Genomic DNA, 16527 nt, shown 5'->3' with positions numbered 1-16527 from the left:
GATCCCTCTAGCCCCTTCAGAGATTCTACCTCAAGGCAGAAACTCAGGATTCTGAAAAGATCTGCTATTAAGCTAGTCTATATGAAACCACCATTCTGGGGGTCAAAAACTGTTAAATAATCAGCAATTGCATATGGCCCAACTTACACCGTCAACCTTTGCCGCAGGACAAGCCTGTTCTTCCTGTTCACCTGCTGCTTACCTCTCCTACTTAAATTTCGGCTCAAGGTTTTTTTCCTTTCTTGGAGAGAGGAGGAGGCTTTGGATATTTCCCCAATGTCTTGTGAGCCCAGCAATGCATTAAGAATTAAATGTTATTCATGAATGAATTACGTTGCAATGGGGTGGAGGGGAGGTCCTAGGAGTCCTAAACAACTGCTAGAAGCTGAAATCCCAGGAGAGGTATACTTTTTCAATGAGAAAACCAAGACTCAAAGGGGTGAAATGACTTATTCATGGTCACATGGCTGGTAACAGGCAGGGCTAGGACTTGAACTCACATGTGGAACCAAAACTGAGGCTCTTTCTACTCTCCCTCTGTCCCGTGCTGCCTCCAGAGAGGTATTTGGGCCTGAGCTTAGCAGGCATCCTTACCTGGTGCAAGGGGATGACGAGGAAGGCCCCCCCACCAGCACACTCAGTCACGACTGCAATGAAGTGGGGGTTCACAGCACAGAAATGATTGTCGTGGACGCTGCGGGTGATGGGCACGGAGTCGTAGCAGTTCTCCTTGCTGGCTGGTTTGCCAAAGACATGGCGGAACTTGGAGCTCCGGTACTGGGGGTGCCATGACATCTGCAGGAGACAAATGGGACAGAAGGGCTGTGAGGCTCGCAACCTGACAGCAGGACACACGGAGTCTCACCTGGAGAGGACATAAGAGGGCAGGACCAGGACAGCAGTCAGTTCTATGAGGACAGTGACGTGCTATGAAGGGCACCCAGGTGAACAGGCTATAATTGTGGCTACTTCCAGGGACCTGGTGAGATGGCGTACAACTACTGCTCACCTGTTTGCTTTTCATCCCTTCGTGTGCGAAAACAAAAAGGCAGAAAAACCGTAGAGAGAACTCACTCCGTTCCCTCCCCTATCCAGCACTTCACCAGACAGGCCAGCCTCCCCACCCAGCTAAGTGGGAAATATAGTGTCCTCTGGAGCCAGCCTGCCCAGGCTCCAATTCCAGCTCTGTGCTTGCCAGCTGGGTGGGCAAATGACTTACATTCTGAAGTCTCAGTTTCCTCATCTGTAAAATGAGGATAAAGAAAGTATCTGTCTCATAGACTTGTCATGAGGATGAAATGAGATGATACACTAAGATCCCTTGCTCAACAGTAATAATTACTACCACTATTATCATCCAGCCATCTTAACCTTCCCTCTCTCCTCATCCGGCCTTGTATTTGTTCACTCAATATTTACTGAGTACCACCTGTGCCAGGCACTGGGGGTTTGGAGAGAGCAAGCCTGAGCCCAGCCTTACAGGAGTGAAGAGTCCTATGAGTGAGGACATTAGCGGAGTCTGGGCCACTGGGACCCAGTGTACTATAGGTAATAATGGACGTTTGTACATGGCAGTCAGGGAGGGCTTCCCAGAGGAAGTGACACGTGAACTGTGATTTGAAGGATGAGAAGGAGTTGGCCATGTAGGCTGGAAAAGGGTGAGCTGGGGGAGAAGGTGTCCCAGGCAGATGGAACAGCCTGAGCAAGGGCCCTGAGATAGAAGCGAACGTGGAATGTTTGGGAAACTACATATGGTTTGGTAAGATTAGTAAGGAGATGCTAAAAAGAAAATATATATTCACACACACACACACACACACATATACATGTAAACTGGATGATGTGAACGAGGAGAACACGAGCTGGAGGGGTGAGCAGGGCTAGATCATGAATGGCTTGTAAGAGGGTCTAGGGCTCATTAGTGGCCAAATATATATCATGTGGCCTCCTCTTGGCCCTGCTGCTGCTCAGTTCAAACCCCCTCCCCTCAGTCTCATTGACCCACTGGGCCTTCCCATCTACGCTCCTCATGCAGCCAGAGGGATTGTTCTGGACACCAAACCTGGCTATATTCCTCCCTCCCCGGCCCCCACCTTAGGTCACCCTTTGATGCTCCCCATTCACTGCTGTCCTACAGGATCAAGGCCAAACTCAGCTTGGGTCCCACCCTATATCCCAAGATTTCGCTTTTTCTTGCTCATCTTCTAAACGGCTCCTTCCAGACAAAGCACACCACGCAGCTTCCCTGGTACCTGCTCCTGCATTTCCAGTCCTCTGGGCCTTCACCCTTGCCTTTCCCTCTGCTTGGCTTGCTCTTCCCAGCCCACTGTTGTCTGTACCCATCACTATGAGTCCAAACCCTTCCTTCCCCCAGCTCCCAGGTGCCCTCCCTTTACACAGCACCAGGTACCATCAGCCTCGTGGCGGCAGGTCTGTCCTGTGAAGCTCAGACATTTCAACCTTCCTTTAGGGAGCTTTGCCCCAAACTCTGGCTGCATTTGCCAGAGCTACAGGAAGTAGCACGGAACGCAGGGACTGCCTAACAATGCCCATCCAATCCCAGAAACGATGTAAGAAGCCTTACAGAAATAGAGAAAACACAGATAGAAGGAAATAAAAAAAGCCATGGTGAGGAAATGGGGACAGAGGGAAAATGCAGGAACAAAAAGAGATCACCTGAAATGTAGGGGGAGTCAAACTACGATTGTGTGCTGCCAGGACCAGCACACAGGGGAGGTTTTGCGTCGGAGCTTCCTAGTGATCAATTCGACAAGGGAAACAGAATCAGAAAGGGATTTACTCACTGTCTGTAAGATAAATGCCTGCACTTGCTAAGGAGCAGTACAGCTTTTCTCTGCACTGAGCCCTGAGAGAAACAGGTCCTAAGGATCATCTAAGGAAAGAAGAGCAAGGATAACGATCTCCCTGGGGTCTTGGCAATTAGTGGCAGCTGAGGAGTAGCCTGGGGCCTGGGCTGTGGGTAGGAAAGTAGGGGGCAAGTCAGCAGGCTCAGCTCCTGGGCCCCCACCCCTGCCTCGCCTTGAGCAGCAGTTGGGGGTGGGGGTGGGGGGCGTCTCTCTGTGGCCCACGGTGATGCTCACCAGACACTCCATTGCTCCCCTCACATCCCAGCCTCCTTGCAGTTAGGCAGCCACTATCAGTCCTAGCTAGTGGATCGTGGGTGGGAGTGATGTGTGCCACTTCCAGGCTGAAGCGTGTAAGACCTGCCGGTGACCCTCCAGAACTCTCGTCCTTGGCTGGAGGGATGAGGAGGCCACATGTTCCAGATGGTGCAGCTTCCATCTTCCTGGGTCCCCAAGGGACTGTGTGAATAGGGCACCTTGCCCCAAACTGACTCATATAGCATGACAGAGAATTAAACTTGTAGAGTGAACTGCAGAGAAATAGTGGGGATACTTGTCACAGAGCATAGCCTACCCGTCCTGACTAACACATTGCCCCAGGCAGGCCCAATCAATGGTAGACAGGCAATGGCTGCCTGTGCTTGGTGTGGCCAGGGCACAGGAGCCTGCAGGGAAGAGGTGGGCAAGCAGGCAGGACCCAGATCCCCTCAGGAGCCATGTGAAAGGACTTGGACTCTGAGGGCAATGGGAGCTGCTGCAGGGGTTATAGCAGGGGAGGATGAGGACCAGTTTTCACTTTTAGGTGGATTCCTCTGATTGCTGAGGTAATCATGACAGTCGCCTGGGCTGAAGCAGGGCAGAGGGGATGGAGAGGGTGGGACGTGTTAGTGAAAAACATGGGAGGGGGATAAAGCAGCCTTGGTGCCCATGGTGGGCTGTGTGGTGAGGGGGCCAGTCATGCCTGCTGAAATCAACATGACCTGGCCAGCATCAACAGTCCTGGCCCCTCTGGCCACTCTCAGCACTCTCCCTTCACACCTGGGGGACGGCTCTGGTTCCAGGTTCAGAGTCAGGGGCCATAAGAGGCCTGGGCAATGCTCTCCTGGAGCTCACAGTCACCTCCATGGCAATAGCAACTCTTAGTTTCGGGTGCCTGCTATGTGCCAGGCTCCGTTCCAAGCGCTTCCCCTGTATGAACTTAGGTGCTACCTTGCTCCCTGTTACAGAAGTAGGAGTTGAGGCAGAAAAGTGAAGCAACCTTCCTGGCGTCACACAGCTAGGAGGAGGTGCAGCTCTGTCTCTGGAGCCCTCAGCTCCAGATAATGATGATGAAAGCTCTTTCACACTCATTACACCCTGGATTCCACCTCAGTCCCAAGGGGAAGTGTCATGACCATTATCGCCCCTACTTCACAGCAAAGGAAAACGAGGCTCAGTAAACCAAGCGGACGTCCTCTGGCGAAGGGGCTATTGGCCTCCACTGATGAGGCCGGCCAGCCTCTGAGCAGTGTGAACCTCATGCCCCCTGACCCCTGTGCCGAACTCCTCTCCCCCGTCCCACCCCACCTGGCTCCAACACCTTGCCTTCACTGCCAAGCTTCTTCCAGACTTGTAGCCATGAGGGAAACTTACAGAAGTGGGTGGGTGGCACCACGCCAGGTGGGCCGTCTCTCCCTTTGCCCCAGGTATAGGACTGCATGCATATATGTGGGTGAAGTTTGTGCGAATGTGTGTGCACTGTGTGTGCAAGTCTGTGTGTGAACACTGCACTGATAAGGGTGTTCCTACGTGCTCGTGTACCCCTGTGGGTGGGTGTGCACCTGTGCCTCTGTTTGGGTGTTTGTGTCTGTGCATGTACTGCACATGTGTGCCTGTGTTTATCAGTGCATGAATGAGTTTAAGGACTCAGCAATTCAGAGAGCAGGAGTTTTACTTTCCCCACAAGCAGGCACTTGCCTGAAAATGAGGACCATAGCGGGCCTTCAGCACTGTGAGGCCCTTGCCCACGGGCTGGGCCAGAACATTGATCTGGGACAGGTTTACCCCACGCCACTTGTCCTATCCTGCCTGGTCCCATCCAGCTGGGCCCACATCAAAGCCATAGCAGGTCTTCCTAGGCGTAGCGGGCCAGCCCATTAGGGCACAAAGCAGGCGGTGGCACCCATTCTGCTGCTGCTATCCCAAGGGTGCTTAGCTGGCCTGATGCCATGGGATTAGGCTCTTTGTGCTGTGAATTCCCTGCCCTGCAAAAAGATTTAGTCATCGCTGGGTTTAACACCCCACTGAGTTTATTTTTTATCTATTTATTTTTATTTTTTGGTCGTGCCGTGCAGCACATGGGGAATCTTAGTTCCAGACTAGGGATTGGACCCATGCCCCCTTCTGTGGAAGCGAGAAGTTTTAACCACTGGACCACCAGGGAAGTCCCCACTGAGTTTATATCTCAGTGCCTGACAGGGGAATGGCTTGCTGCCTGTCCTATCCCTTACAACTCTCCTGAGGCCTGTTGTCCCCATTTGGTGCAGAGGAAGTGACTTGACCAAGATCAAATTAGTAGGAGTGGAGATGGCAAGCAGAAGCCAAGACGTGGTCCAGATGCTCCTCTTCCCACCTCGTGCTCCTCTCTGATGTGTGTGAGAGAGATGGAGACAGAGACACAGAGATTTTCCTGCCTGGCTCCAGAGGCCTATCTTCCCAGCCTAGCCCTGAATCATTGCAGGACAAGGGTTAGCTGCAGGGTGGCTGAAACCGAACCCAAACTGGGTGTGGTACAAAGCAGCATAATAGATTATTCATTAATTGCGCTGTTCCTGGCCTCAGGGAGAATGAAATTACCTGATTTGGTCTTTGAACCTCAGCGGTGGGGAGGAGTCTGGCATTCCTGGCTACCATTGTCCCCTTAGTAAGTTTCTGTTTCCACATTTCATATTTGGAATTGTATTTTATTTTTTCCCTTAAAACCTGACCTTGTGGTCATCGAGCTGCCCCCAAACACGCCTCCTGGGAGGGTCTGAACCACCACACTTACCTCAGCCACAGTTAAAAGAGGGAGATTACAATCACAAGTTTCCTAGCTTTACAAAGTGAAAAAAGATTACCATAAGGGTAAAGGACTCTGTATTTGAAGGTGATCTACAAAGACCAAGAATCAACACAATACATGCCTAATTATGGGTGGGTCCCATGTCTCGACTCTAATCCTGGGTTGACAATTATCCATAATAGAGTTTATCTAGATCCTGGCCTTGACCCCAAACTTGACAGGAAAGCACCTTTTTAATTCACCTTAAGTCCTTATCAGGGCCTCTGATCCACCCACAGGACGCAGTGAGATATCTGGCTCAGGATGCCAAGGCCCCGCTGCTGTCAATGCAGGTCTCTGCCTAACCATGGAAGCAAGAAGAGACCTTGTCGCTCTCCACAGAAGGAGGTGACCAACTGTTCTGGTTTGTCCAGGATGTGTGTGGGGTGGGTATTCCTGGGATGCAGGGCTTTCAGTGCTAAAATCAGGAAAGTCTCAGCAAAAAGGGAAAAGTTGGTTACCCTGCTGAAACCGTGCAACTCAAATTGGGACTTGAACCTGGACAAACCCAGATTGGGACTTGAACCCATGGCCTTTTTTTAAAAAAAAAAATTTATTTATTTATGGCTGCATTGGGTCTTCGTTGCTGCGCGCAGGCTTTCTCTAGTTGCGGCGAGCTGAGGCTACCTTTCTTTGCGGTGCGCGGGCTTGTCATTGCGGTGGCTTCTCTTGTTGTGGAGCATGGGATCTAGGCACGTGAGTTTCAGTAGTTGTGGCTCGTGGGCTCTAGAGCGCAGGCTCAGGAGTTGTGGCGCACGAGCTTATAGTTGCTCCGCGGCATGTGGGATCTTCCTGGACCAGGGCTGGAACCTGTGTTCCCCTGCATTAGCAGGCAGATTCTTAACCACTGTGCCACCAGGGAAGTCCTTGAACCCATGGTCTTTTTTTTTTTTTTTTTTTTTGCGGTACCCGGGCCTCTCACTGTTGTGGCCTCTCCCGTCGTGGAGCACAGGCTCCGGACGCGCAGGCTCAGCGGCCATGGCTCACGGGCCTAGCCGCTCGGCGGCATGTGGGATCTTCCCGGACCGGGGCACGAACCCGTGTCCCCTGCATCAGCAGGCGGACTCTCAACCACTGCGCCATCAGGGAAGCCCGAACCCATGGTCTTTTAATTGAGATCACACACCTGGTCTCAGGACTTAATGAAGCTCAGGTTCTTGATGTCTTGTCACAGGATGAATTCAGTGAGAGACAAAGTGATAGGTAAGAAGTAGGTTTATTTAGAGAGAAACATACTCCACAGATGGAGTGTGGGCCGTCTCAGGAGAGAGGCCCTGAAATACGGGGTGGTTAGTTTTTATGGGCTGGGTAATTTCATAGACTAATGAACAGGAGGATTATTCCAACTATTTTGGGGAAGCGGTGGAGATTTCCAGGAATTGGGCCACCATCTGCTTTTTGAACTTTGATTGTTGGCCTCAGAACTGTCATGGCGTTGGTGGGTGTGTCACTTAGCTAATGAATTATAATGAGCATATGAGGCTCAAGGTCTATGGGAAGTCGAATCTTCTGCCATCTTGGACCTAGTTGGTTCTAACCAGTTTTTGTCATGTTCTATTATGCCATTCTTTTAAAGGTTGTGCCCTGTCCCCTTCCCTCCTGTTCCACTGCCACCTACCATAGAGGTCTCCAGAGAACTTTTACCCTATTTACATGCAACGATTCTACAGTAAGTCACTAGTAGCCTTGACTCTGAAAACTTGCCTGTGAGACAGAAGGCTCTAGAACGAACTTCTGAAAGAGCCCAACATCCTGAACCAAAGAACAGAACACCTCAAAGCAGAAAAATCCAAGGTCTGTAAAGTGCTTATTCTGTGCAGGGTAAAGGGGCAATTCAGTCACTGTTCTCCACACGTGTACACTTCTCAGGGAAATGGCTGAGAGCGGGAAAGGATGAGATGCCACGATCTTAACTGGCTGCTAAAGCACAGGGCAGTGGTTTGTAACTTTGAATGCACATTAGAATCACTTGAATCAGGTCACTGGGTATGGGACCCAGGCAGCAGCTCTGTCCAACACGGAGTCTCTAGTCACACATGGCTTCTAAATTAAAATCAATTAAAATGAATTGAAATGTAAAATTTGGCTCCTCAGTTGCACTACCATTTCAAGTGCTCAAGAGACGCACGTGGCTACTGGGTACCCAACTAAACAGTGTAATTATAGGACATGTCCACTGTGCCCATGTGACCTTGGGCCAGTTACTTAATGTGTCTATTTCCTCACCAGTAAAATCAGGCATAATAACAAATAATAGCTAACACATTGCTTATTATATGTGAAATATGTTCCAGGTACTAACTTGACCCTGACAGCAATCTGGTTAAGTACAGGTGTTAGAGAACCATTGACTGAAACCGCCCGCCCTGGCCAGGCACGATAATGACCGCTTGCAAGAGTTATCTCACAACAGGAGGTGTCCCAATAAGGAACATGGAACTAATAAGCTACTGTCAGACAGAAGAATTCAGGAGGGGCCAAAAGGAGGGAGCAGACGCCGGCCTATAATATATCCTACCAACCTCCCAGAAACTTTCGTGCTGGAATCAATCTTGGCTGAGAGATGCACGCCCCCAGGAAGGATCCTGAGTCAGACCAAATGTGGACACAAGCAAGATGACTGGCCAGAGACAGCCTGGAAACTAACCTCATTATCATAAAACCTGAGACCGCGATCCATGTGGCAGAGCCATTCTCCTGGGTTCCCTTACCCCACCGCTCTCCACCCGGGTGCCTCTTTCCAATAAAGTCTTTTGCTTTTGCTTTGTCAGCCCATGTATCTTCTCGGACAATTCATTCCTGAGTGTTAGACAAGAGCCCACTCTTGGGCCCTGGAAGGGGTCCCCCTCTTCCTGCAACATTATTATCACCCCATTTTTACAAATGTGAAAACTGGGGCACAGATAGGTTAAGTAACGTGCCCAAAATCACACAGCAAGTAGGCGGCTGAGCTGGAATCCAGAATCGAACTGTTTAGTCCTGGGTCCACACTCTCCCACAGGGCTGCCCTGAAAATTAGATGAGATAATCCGCCCAGTACATGGAGCAATGCCGGTGCATACTTAGTCCTCAACAGATGTTTGCTGTGAAGACCGTTGTGGTCCCAATGTTTACAGGACATTAAGATTTGATTTAGTACATGACAGGTACGTGCTGAGGGCCCAACATTTTGGGGATCTGAGTAAAAATCCCAAACCAGAAAGTGCAAAGCAGCCCGCTAGGTGCAGAGTTCCGACCCTCGGTGCTCACCACATTGATGAGGCACGTGAGAAGCCAACTAACAATCCCTGTGGATTCAGAAGAACCCGGAGAGGAAAGGCATTTATTTGAGCACGTCTCTCCAGGGTACAAAAGCCCGCAGCCTCCTAGACCTTCCTTCCCTTAGTTCCAAAGGGTAGATTGACACAGTTACTAACCAGGGAGATGAGAGAATGCAGAAACAAAGGAAAAGCAGTCAGACAAAAGTGAAGAGATAAAGCAGAGCTCTGCTTCATCCTCAAGGGATGTACGGGATACACGTAACAATGTATCTTTGAGTTCTTCTACGGGAACTAAGGCCCTCATCTAGAAGAAGGATGGTCACTTCAGGTTGAGCAGGAGATTCCTGGAACACCACCCTGTTACCTCACCACCAACCAATCAGAAGAAAGTCACACACCCTGCAGCCCTCACCCCGGATTTTGCCTGTAAAAACTCTTCCCTGAACACCACGGGGGAGTTTGGGTCTTTTGAGTGCGAGCCCCCTCCCCAATTCTCCTTGCTCAGCCCTGCAACGAACCTTCCTCTGCTCCAAACTCTGACATTTCGGTTTGTTTGGCCTCACTGTGCACGGGGCACACGGACTTGGGTTTGGCAGCAGAGGCCAGCAGCCTCGCTCAGCCCTGTGCTGTGGGGCCTGAGGGTCTTGGTGGGAGTGTGGGGCGAAGGGCGGAAGGGCAGAGGAAGCCCTTTGGTTCTCTCCATGGGCACGGCTTTCCCAGGCAGGAAAGCAGAACCACGCTGCCTGGGGACGCCCCCACCCCCGCCAGGCCTCAACCGCCCGCGGCCCATCAGCAGTGGAGGCTGAGGCACCCTGCAGCCAGCATGGAATAACAGTTCTCTTTCCAGGTTCTCTCTGCCTCGAGCACCCTCCCACCTCTGCCTTTATCACCCCTCCTCCAGCTCTGTGGTCCTTCTGGTCCAGCACAGATACCTCCCCGCAGGCCCACAGGAAATACAGGCTGAGTCAGAGAGAGCGCCAAGAAAATGCCTCTTTCCTCCTGATGAGATTAGGCCCGAGGGAGCACCTCCCCTCCTGACATCTGACACTGCCCAGAGCCAGGTGCCTGGGCCCCCAGGAGGAGCAGGGCATCTCCTGAGATGACCTGGCCTCCCCTGCCCCCCGGCACCCTTGCTCTTGACCCTTTCCTCAAGCTGTGTGAGGCCTGGCCAGCCTTTTCTCTCCGTGACTCCGTTTCTCCTCCACCCCAGCCCAGGCCTCCTATCCTCCCCCACCCTGACTCTGTCATTTCCCTTAAGACTCCCCCCAGCCCCAGGTCCCCTCTGTCCTCAGGATAAAGCCTTCGGCTGGACTTGGGTTTTGAGGCCCCTGCACATTCCCTGACGGCCTTCCCCTCATCTCCACACACCTGCCCTTTGAGCCACACTGGTTTATCTGCTCTCCCCTCAAAGCGTTGGCTTTCCCAGACACCCCATCTTTGCTCACACCCCTTCTCTCTGCCTAGAGCCAAGTCAGCCCAGACCAGTCTGAGCTGGTAAGTCAGCCCAGGTAAGTCCAAGGTTGGCACTTAGCTGGGTTCCTAGGATGCCCCCTCCTCTCACTCCACCTTCCTGGGCCCGGCTCAAATAGAACCGCCTCCAGGGGGCTTCCCAAGTTCCAAGGCCTGAGCGATCTCTCTAGCCTATGAGGTCCCCCATCCTGATACACAGGGAGGGGAAAGAGGAGGCAACTGGTTCAAATGCCGGGACCCTCATTTGTCTCTGGGCCCCAGCATCCTCATCTGTAAAAGAGGACCCTCGGATCTACCTCACGGGGCCTTGTCCAAGATTAAATGAGGTAACAGATGTAAAAGGCTTTGCACGTGTCTGGTACTGTTACTGAACACAAGTTCGTGTGCCTGACACACAGCGAGGCCAAAGCAACCAAAACGTCGGAGTTTGGAGCAGAGAAAGGTTTACTGCAGGGCCAGGCAAGGTGGCTTGTGCTCAAAACCCCCAAACTCCCCGATGGTTTTGGGGCAGTTTTCATAGGCCAAATTTGGGGCGAGGGCTGCAGGGTGTGTGACTTTCTTCTGATTGGCTGGTGGTGAGGTAACAGAGCAGTGTTCCTGAAATCTTGTGCTCAGCCGGAAGTTGCCACCCTCCACCTGGGTGGGGCTCTTAGTTCCTGCAGAAGAGCCCAAAGATATTGCTAGGTTTATCCCTTGAGGAGGAACCAGGATCCTGCTTTAATCACTGCAGTATAGTTTCTTGACTGTTCCCCCTTTGTTTCAGCATTCCCTATTTCCCTGGTTAGTGGCTTTTTGAATCTGCCCTTTGGAACTCTGGGAAGGTCTAGGAGGCTGAAGCTTTTACCCTGCAAGTAAGAAACGGGGGACCCGGAAAGGCTTTTGTGCCCAGGAGCCCCACAGGGTCCCGCTCGGTTTCAGTACTAAGTAGAAGGTCAGCTGATGGATACTCCCTTCCCTTCCTCCTGTCCTGCTCCCCGTGTTTCTCCCATCTTTCCTCCATCTATCCATCCAACCATCCATTGGACTGTCAATGCCAAATGGTCCTCTCCCTTCAGCTTTGCCCACCCACAGGCCAAACCACACAGGCAGGCACCCAGGGGGAGACTGACTTGGCTCCTGGATTGAGCTTTCACTCACTCCACCGGCCTTTCCTGAACACCCCTTCTCGGTACTAGGAGCCAGGGACTGGGCCTGCCTCTTCCACAGCAGGCTTGCTGGTCAGGTTGGAGAGTCCTAATTCTGATGCCAATTTGCTGCATGACCTTGGGCAAACCTTGTCCCCTTCTCGGGTTTTGTTTGTCCACCCATAAGATGGTAACGCCTTGGCCCTAACCCACCTGTTGGGACAATTCGCTGAGGGCTCTGCAGCCCGCACGTGCCAGACCCGGGGGGCCCATGAGGGCAGTGGGACCGCCTGCCTGGCAGCTGCCCCAGTCCTCAGAGCTGTTCCTGCCTTGACCCTCTGGAGACACAGAGCAGGCCTTCTTCCTGTTTATTCCCCCTGATCAGGTCCTGACCAAAACTCCACGAAGATTTATTGCCCCACAATTTCCTTATCTGTGAGTTTCGAGAGACAAGGGTCACGGAGACTTTTTAAAGATGCCTCCCAGACGTTGAAAATCTGGCAGCTCCACTTCCTGCTTACTGTCCATTCTCTGGCAGAACTTCTGGATCTGTCTTTAGACAGAGAGAGACGCTGAGAAACAAAGGGGGAAGGTGCCTTGTTTAGAGCCCCACAGCGATCCTGGAGTAGGGCTGAAGCCCTGAAGCTCTGTTCTGGGATGGGCACCTGGCCAGGGAGCCTGAATTCTGTCGTCAGTGGACCTACAAATCAGCTCTCACCCTGCCCTGCTGCAGGGACCTGGGGCCCAGAGTGAGTTCAGGCAGCATCACTGGGACCTTCTGTGAGTCCAGCCGGTGCTGGGTACCGTGGGGCAGAGGCAGGAACGATCCTTACCCCCCAGGAGCCCAGACTGATGGGAAAGGCTGGCAAACTCAATTTGGGGTAGCAGGGAGATTGAAACCTGGCGAGTGGGTAAGGGCTGCCAGGAGGCTGTGTTTGAGCTAAGCCTTCAAGGCTGAGCAGAGCGAGCCCAGGACAGAGTAGGGACGGCACTGCAGGTGGAAGGCTCTGCACTGAGCCACGCGATGAGGGGTGGGCAGGCAAAGGCATACCCAGGGAACCCAAGGGTCCAATTCAGCTGGGGCCTGAGCAAATGCAGAGGAGCAATGAGGGCCGTGACTGGAAAGCTGCCGGGGCAAGGCTCTGCACGCTAGCTGAGCTGCCACCTGAGACCACGGAGGGAGGTGTCAAAGTCTATAACCAGGGTGTGACCTGTCAGGGCTGAGGTGGATAGAGTCCCTGCCATTAGGGAGGGCAAGTATTTTCTTTCGTCAACTGTGGGCTGTGTCTAAGGAAGAAATAAGTGGGTTCATTTCATGCCCAGCTCCAATCTGCTGGAGGGGCTGTGGAATATGGTGAGAGGAGGATGATTCTGAGGCCGTCCTTGTCTGGACTCAGGAGGAGAGAAGCCTGACTGATCGGGGAAGAACTGGCGGATGGCTGACCAGGAGTCAAGGCCTGATGTCCCTCCACAGATCTCAGCTCTTTGAGAGAAACATGGAGCTGGGAAGCCCGGCCTCGAGGCCCACTCCTGGGCCACTTCTCAGCAGCTGGGGTTTTAGATCAGAAAAGAGCTTCCTTTCATCATTCAACCCATTTCCCTGTGGGAAGAGTCCCCAGGTATGACTGAAGGCTGCCTGCTCCTGCCCGAGCCTGGGCAGCCCAACCCTCCATTTCCTGGACCAGCTACACAGGAGGGTGATGGGAAATTCCCAACTGCTTCTCCCCAACCTGTGTATCAACCTGGAGATAAATGCCACTGTGCAGCCTTACTCAATTCCCCAGGCAGTGTCTGCAACAGACGCCAGGAGAGGATGGTGAGGACTTCTCCCCATTTCCAGCCTCTCTGGGCTCTGCCCACATCTGTTCAGGCTGGGCCTGCAGGCCAGGGAGGGCAGGAGGGTGGGAGGTTCACTGGAGGATGAAGGTTATAAGAAAGATGCCAGCACCCCGGGCTGAAGAGGCACTTCTGCCCCGAGACTGACTCTGCCAGGACTGGTGACAGTATCTCATTTACACTTTGCAAGAATCTCTCCCAACAGTGGGTCTCAAACTTGAGAGCACATCAGGGGCCCCTGGAAGGCTGATTAATATGTAGACTGCTGGGCCCATCCTAGAGTTTCTGATTCAGCAAGTCTGTGGTGGATCCTGAGAATTCTGCATTTCTAGCAAGTTGCCAGGTGGCACTGATGCAGCTGGTCCAGGGACCACTCTGAGAGCCACTGCTTTACAGCCCTGCTGCATGATTTGCAAAGTCCTTCCCGTTCACTATTCCATTCACTCCTCACAGCCGCCTTGGGGTGGGGAGAACTATCCCCACTTCCTGGATGCAGCAAGCTGCACTCAGCTCAGAGCGACGGAGGCACTTTCCTGAGGTTACACAACTAGTGGGAACCTGACCTCCACAGGCTCTGTGAGCACACAGCCAGTTCCTAACTCGGGGCCACTTGGGGCTGTGATCCTGGGATTTCTCTCTCCAAGATTCTTTTAAATACACAAACGCGGGTTCGGGCCAGCACTCAAGAATCGCGCAGGTGTTCCCACGACAGCTTCACCACCTGAACAGCAGGCATGGAGGGCAGGTAGTCAAGACACAGGCTTCAGAGTTAGAGACCCGGCTACCAACCCAACTCAGCTTCTCTAAGTCTCGGCACCACACGGCACCTACCTCTGGCCGGGCTGCTGTGAGATGAGGCAAGTAGTAGAACAGAGCCTCTAGCCTTGGCACACAGTGAGGCCTCAACAAACCAGTGGGCCCAGACGAGAGCCGGGGTGCGGGGAGTGGGAAAGATACCAAACCCCTCTGCGCCTCGGTCTCCTTATCTGTAGACTAGGGTCAATAACAGAACCTACCTTATAGGGGAATCATAACGATTCCATACGGTTATCCATTTACATTGCCTTAGAGCAGTGCCTGGCATGGGGCAAGTCGTGTGTTAGTGTCCTACGTACAGTTCCTTTGCTAAACATGATATTTTAGCACTGAACGCACATTTTTCATCCATACCTGTAAGCAAACCATTAAAGAATAGAGTAGGCTACAGTGAAGTCAGAATTAAAAAATCATGGCGGGATGACTGCACAACAGTGTGAATGTGCTTCATGCCACAGAATGATATACTTAAAAATGGTTAAGGGCTTCCCTGGTGGCGCAGTGGTTGAGAGTCCGCCTGCCGATGCAGGGGATGCGGGTTCGTGCCCTGGTCCGGGAAGATCCCACATGTCGCGGAGCGGCTGGGCCCGTGAGCCATGCCCGCTGAGCCTGCGCGTCCGGAGCCTGTGCTCTGCAACGGGAGAGGCCACAACAGTGAGAGGCCCGTGTACCGCAAAAAAAAAAAAAAAAGGTTAAAATGATAAATTTTATGTTTTGTATATTTTACCACAATAAAAAAAAAAAGAAAAAAAGAAACAGCAGCACTGAGGACTTCCCTGGTGGCACAGTGGTTAAGGATCCACCTGCCAACTCAGGAGACATGGGTTTGAGCCCTGGTCTGGGAAGATCCCACATGCCGCAACTAAGCCCGTGTGCCACAACTACTGAGCCTGTGAGCCACAACTACTGAGCCCGCGGGCCACAACTATTGAAACCCGCGTGCCTAGAGCCTGTGCTCTGCAACAAGAGAAGCCACTGCAATGAGAAGCCCGCGCACCACAACAAAGAGTAGCCCCTGCTCTCTGCAACAAGAGAAAGCCTGCGTGCAGCAATGAAGATCCAATGCAGCCAAAAATAAATAAAATAAAAAATTAATTAATTAAAAAAAAAGAAAAGAAAGAAACAGCAGCACCAAGCTAGATCAGCACCCAGCTCTCCTGCACTCCTTCACTGGCTCCACTTCCATGATTGTTTCCCCAGGGAGCACCTGCTTCTTTTAACCCTCCCTGACCCCTGGCCTTAGAGTCAGTCCCTGACGTGACCTCAGGGCGTGGGGGGGGGGGCAGGTTGGTTGCCCCTTCACCCTTTTACTCGTGGCTAGTCAGGGCCTTCTCTGCCTAGGCCTCCTGCAGAAGGGGCCCTGCAGGGTGACAATCCTCGCCCCTCCTTCAGGCACCTTCAGGACCGCCTCGACCTTCTCCCTGGCAGAGGGTGGCTTTTCCCATCATCTTCCCTTTGGCTTGCTTGCCCTCTCTATAGAGCTGGCTCTGCTCCTTGTGAGGAAGGAAGGGGCCCCTTAAGGGAGCAGTGCCCTCAATAACCAGCACCTACTCCCACCGGGCTTCAGCTGGGAGCCCTGCTCTGTAGAGCGATGGTACACAGATATTCTGAGATCAGGGGCCCGGCTCCATTCTGCTCTGCCCTCGTCGTCTGTGTGACCCTGCTCAAGTCATTGTCCCTCTCTGTGCCCCTGAGCCCCATCCATAAAATGGGAATGTGCATCCCTGCCTGAAACCCTCCTGAGGCTTTGGGAGGCTCTGAAGGGAGAATGGAGGCAAAGGCGCTTTCTTTCTCTATTACACAGAGGACACTCGAGATCAATATGACGACGTCGAGAGGTGGCATAGCAGTGGTTACAAACATAGTCAGGAGCCCACCTGCTGGGCTCAAACATCAGCCCCACCTCATACCAGCCGAAAGACCCTGGACAGGTGAGTCAGCCTCTCTAGACCTCAGGTTTTCCATCTATAAAATGGGGTGGGAATAGTAAATGAGTTCATACCTGACAAGCATTTACAACACTGCCTGGCACATGGTAAACGCAAGGTAAATTCAAAGTAAGTAATCACAGCAAC

General features: G+C 52.5%; 1 protein-coding gene across 2 annotated transcripts in view; it reads right to left on the bottom strand.

Annotated features, from left to right (window-relative positions):
* The window catches only part of CORO2A (coronin 2A), a 58949-nt gene that overhangs the window by 28193 nt on the left and 14229 nt on the right, over positions 1-16527 (bottom strand). Inside the window, exons 1-2 of one of the 2 annotated variants that reach the window (XM_060300709.1) lie at positions 6574-6778; positions 595-795 (exon numbers count right to left, since the gene is read on the bottom strand). In XM_060300709.1, coding sequence (XP_060156692.1) covers positions 595-795 — 201 coding nt within the window. In that variant the 5' untranslated portion in view covers positions 6574-6778. Of the gene's footprint in view, positions 1-594; positions 796-6573; positions 6779-16527 lie in introns of those variants that run through there. The other variant, XM_030829811.2, reaches the window with a different exon arrangement.

Source organism: Globicephala melas, chromosome 6 (genome assembly GCF_963455315.2).
Source record: "Globicephala melas chromosome 6, mGloMel1.2, whole genome shotgun sequence".
In the NCBI taxonomy this organism is placed as follows: Eukaryota; Metazoa; Chordata; class Mammalia; order Artiodactyla; family Delphinidae; genus Globicephala; species Globicephala melas.
The sequence above is the reverse complement of the archived record's forward strand: the minus strand, read 5'-3'. Positions and strand labels throughout refer to the sequence as shown.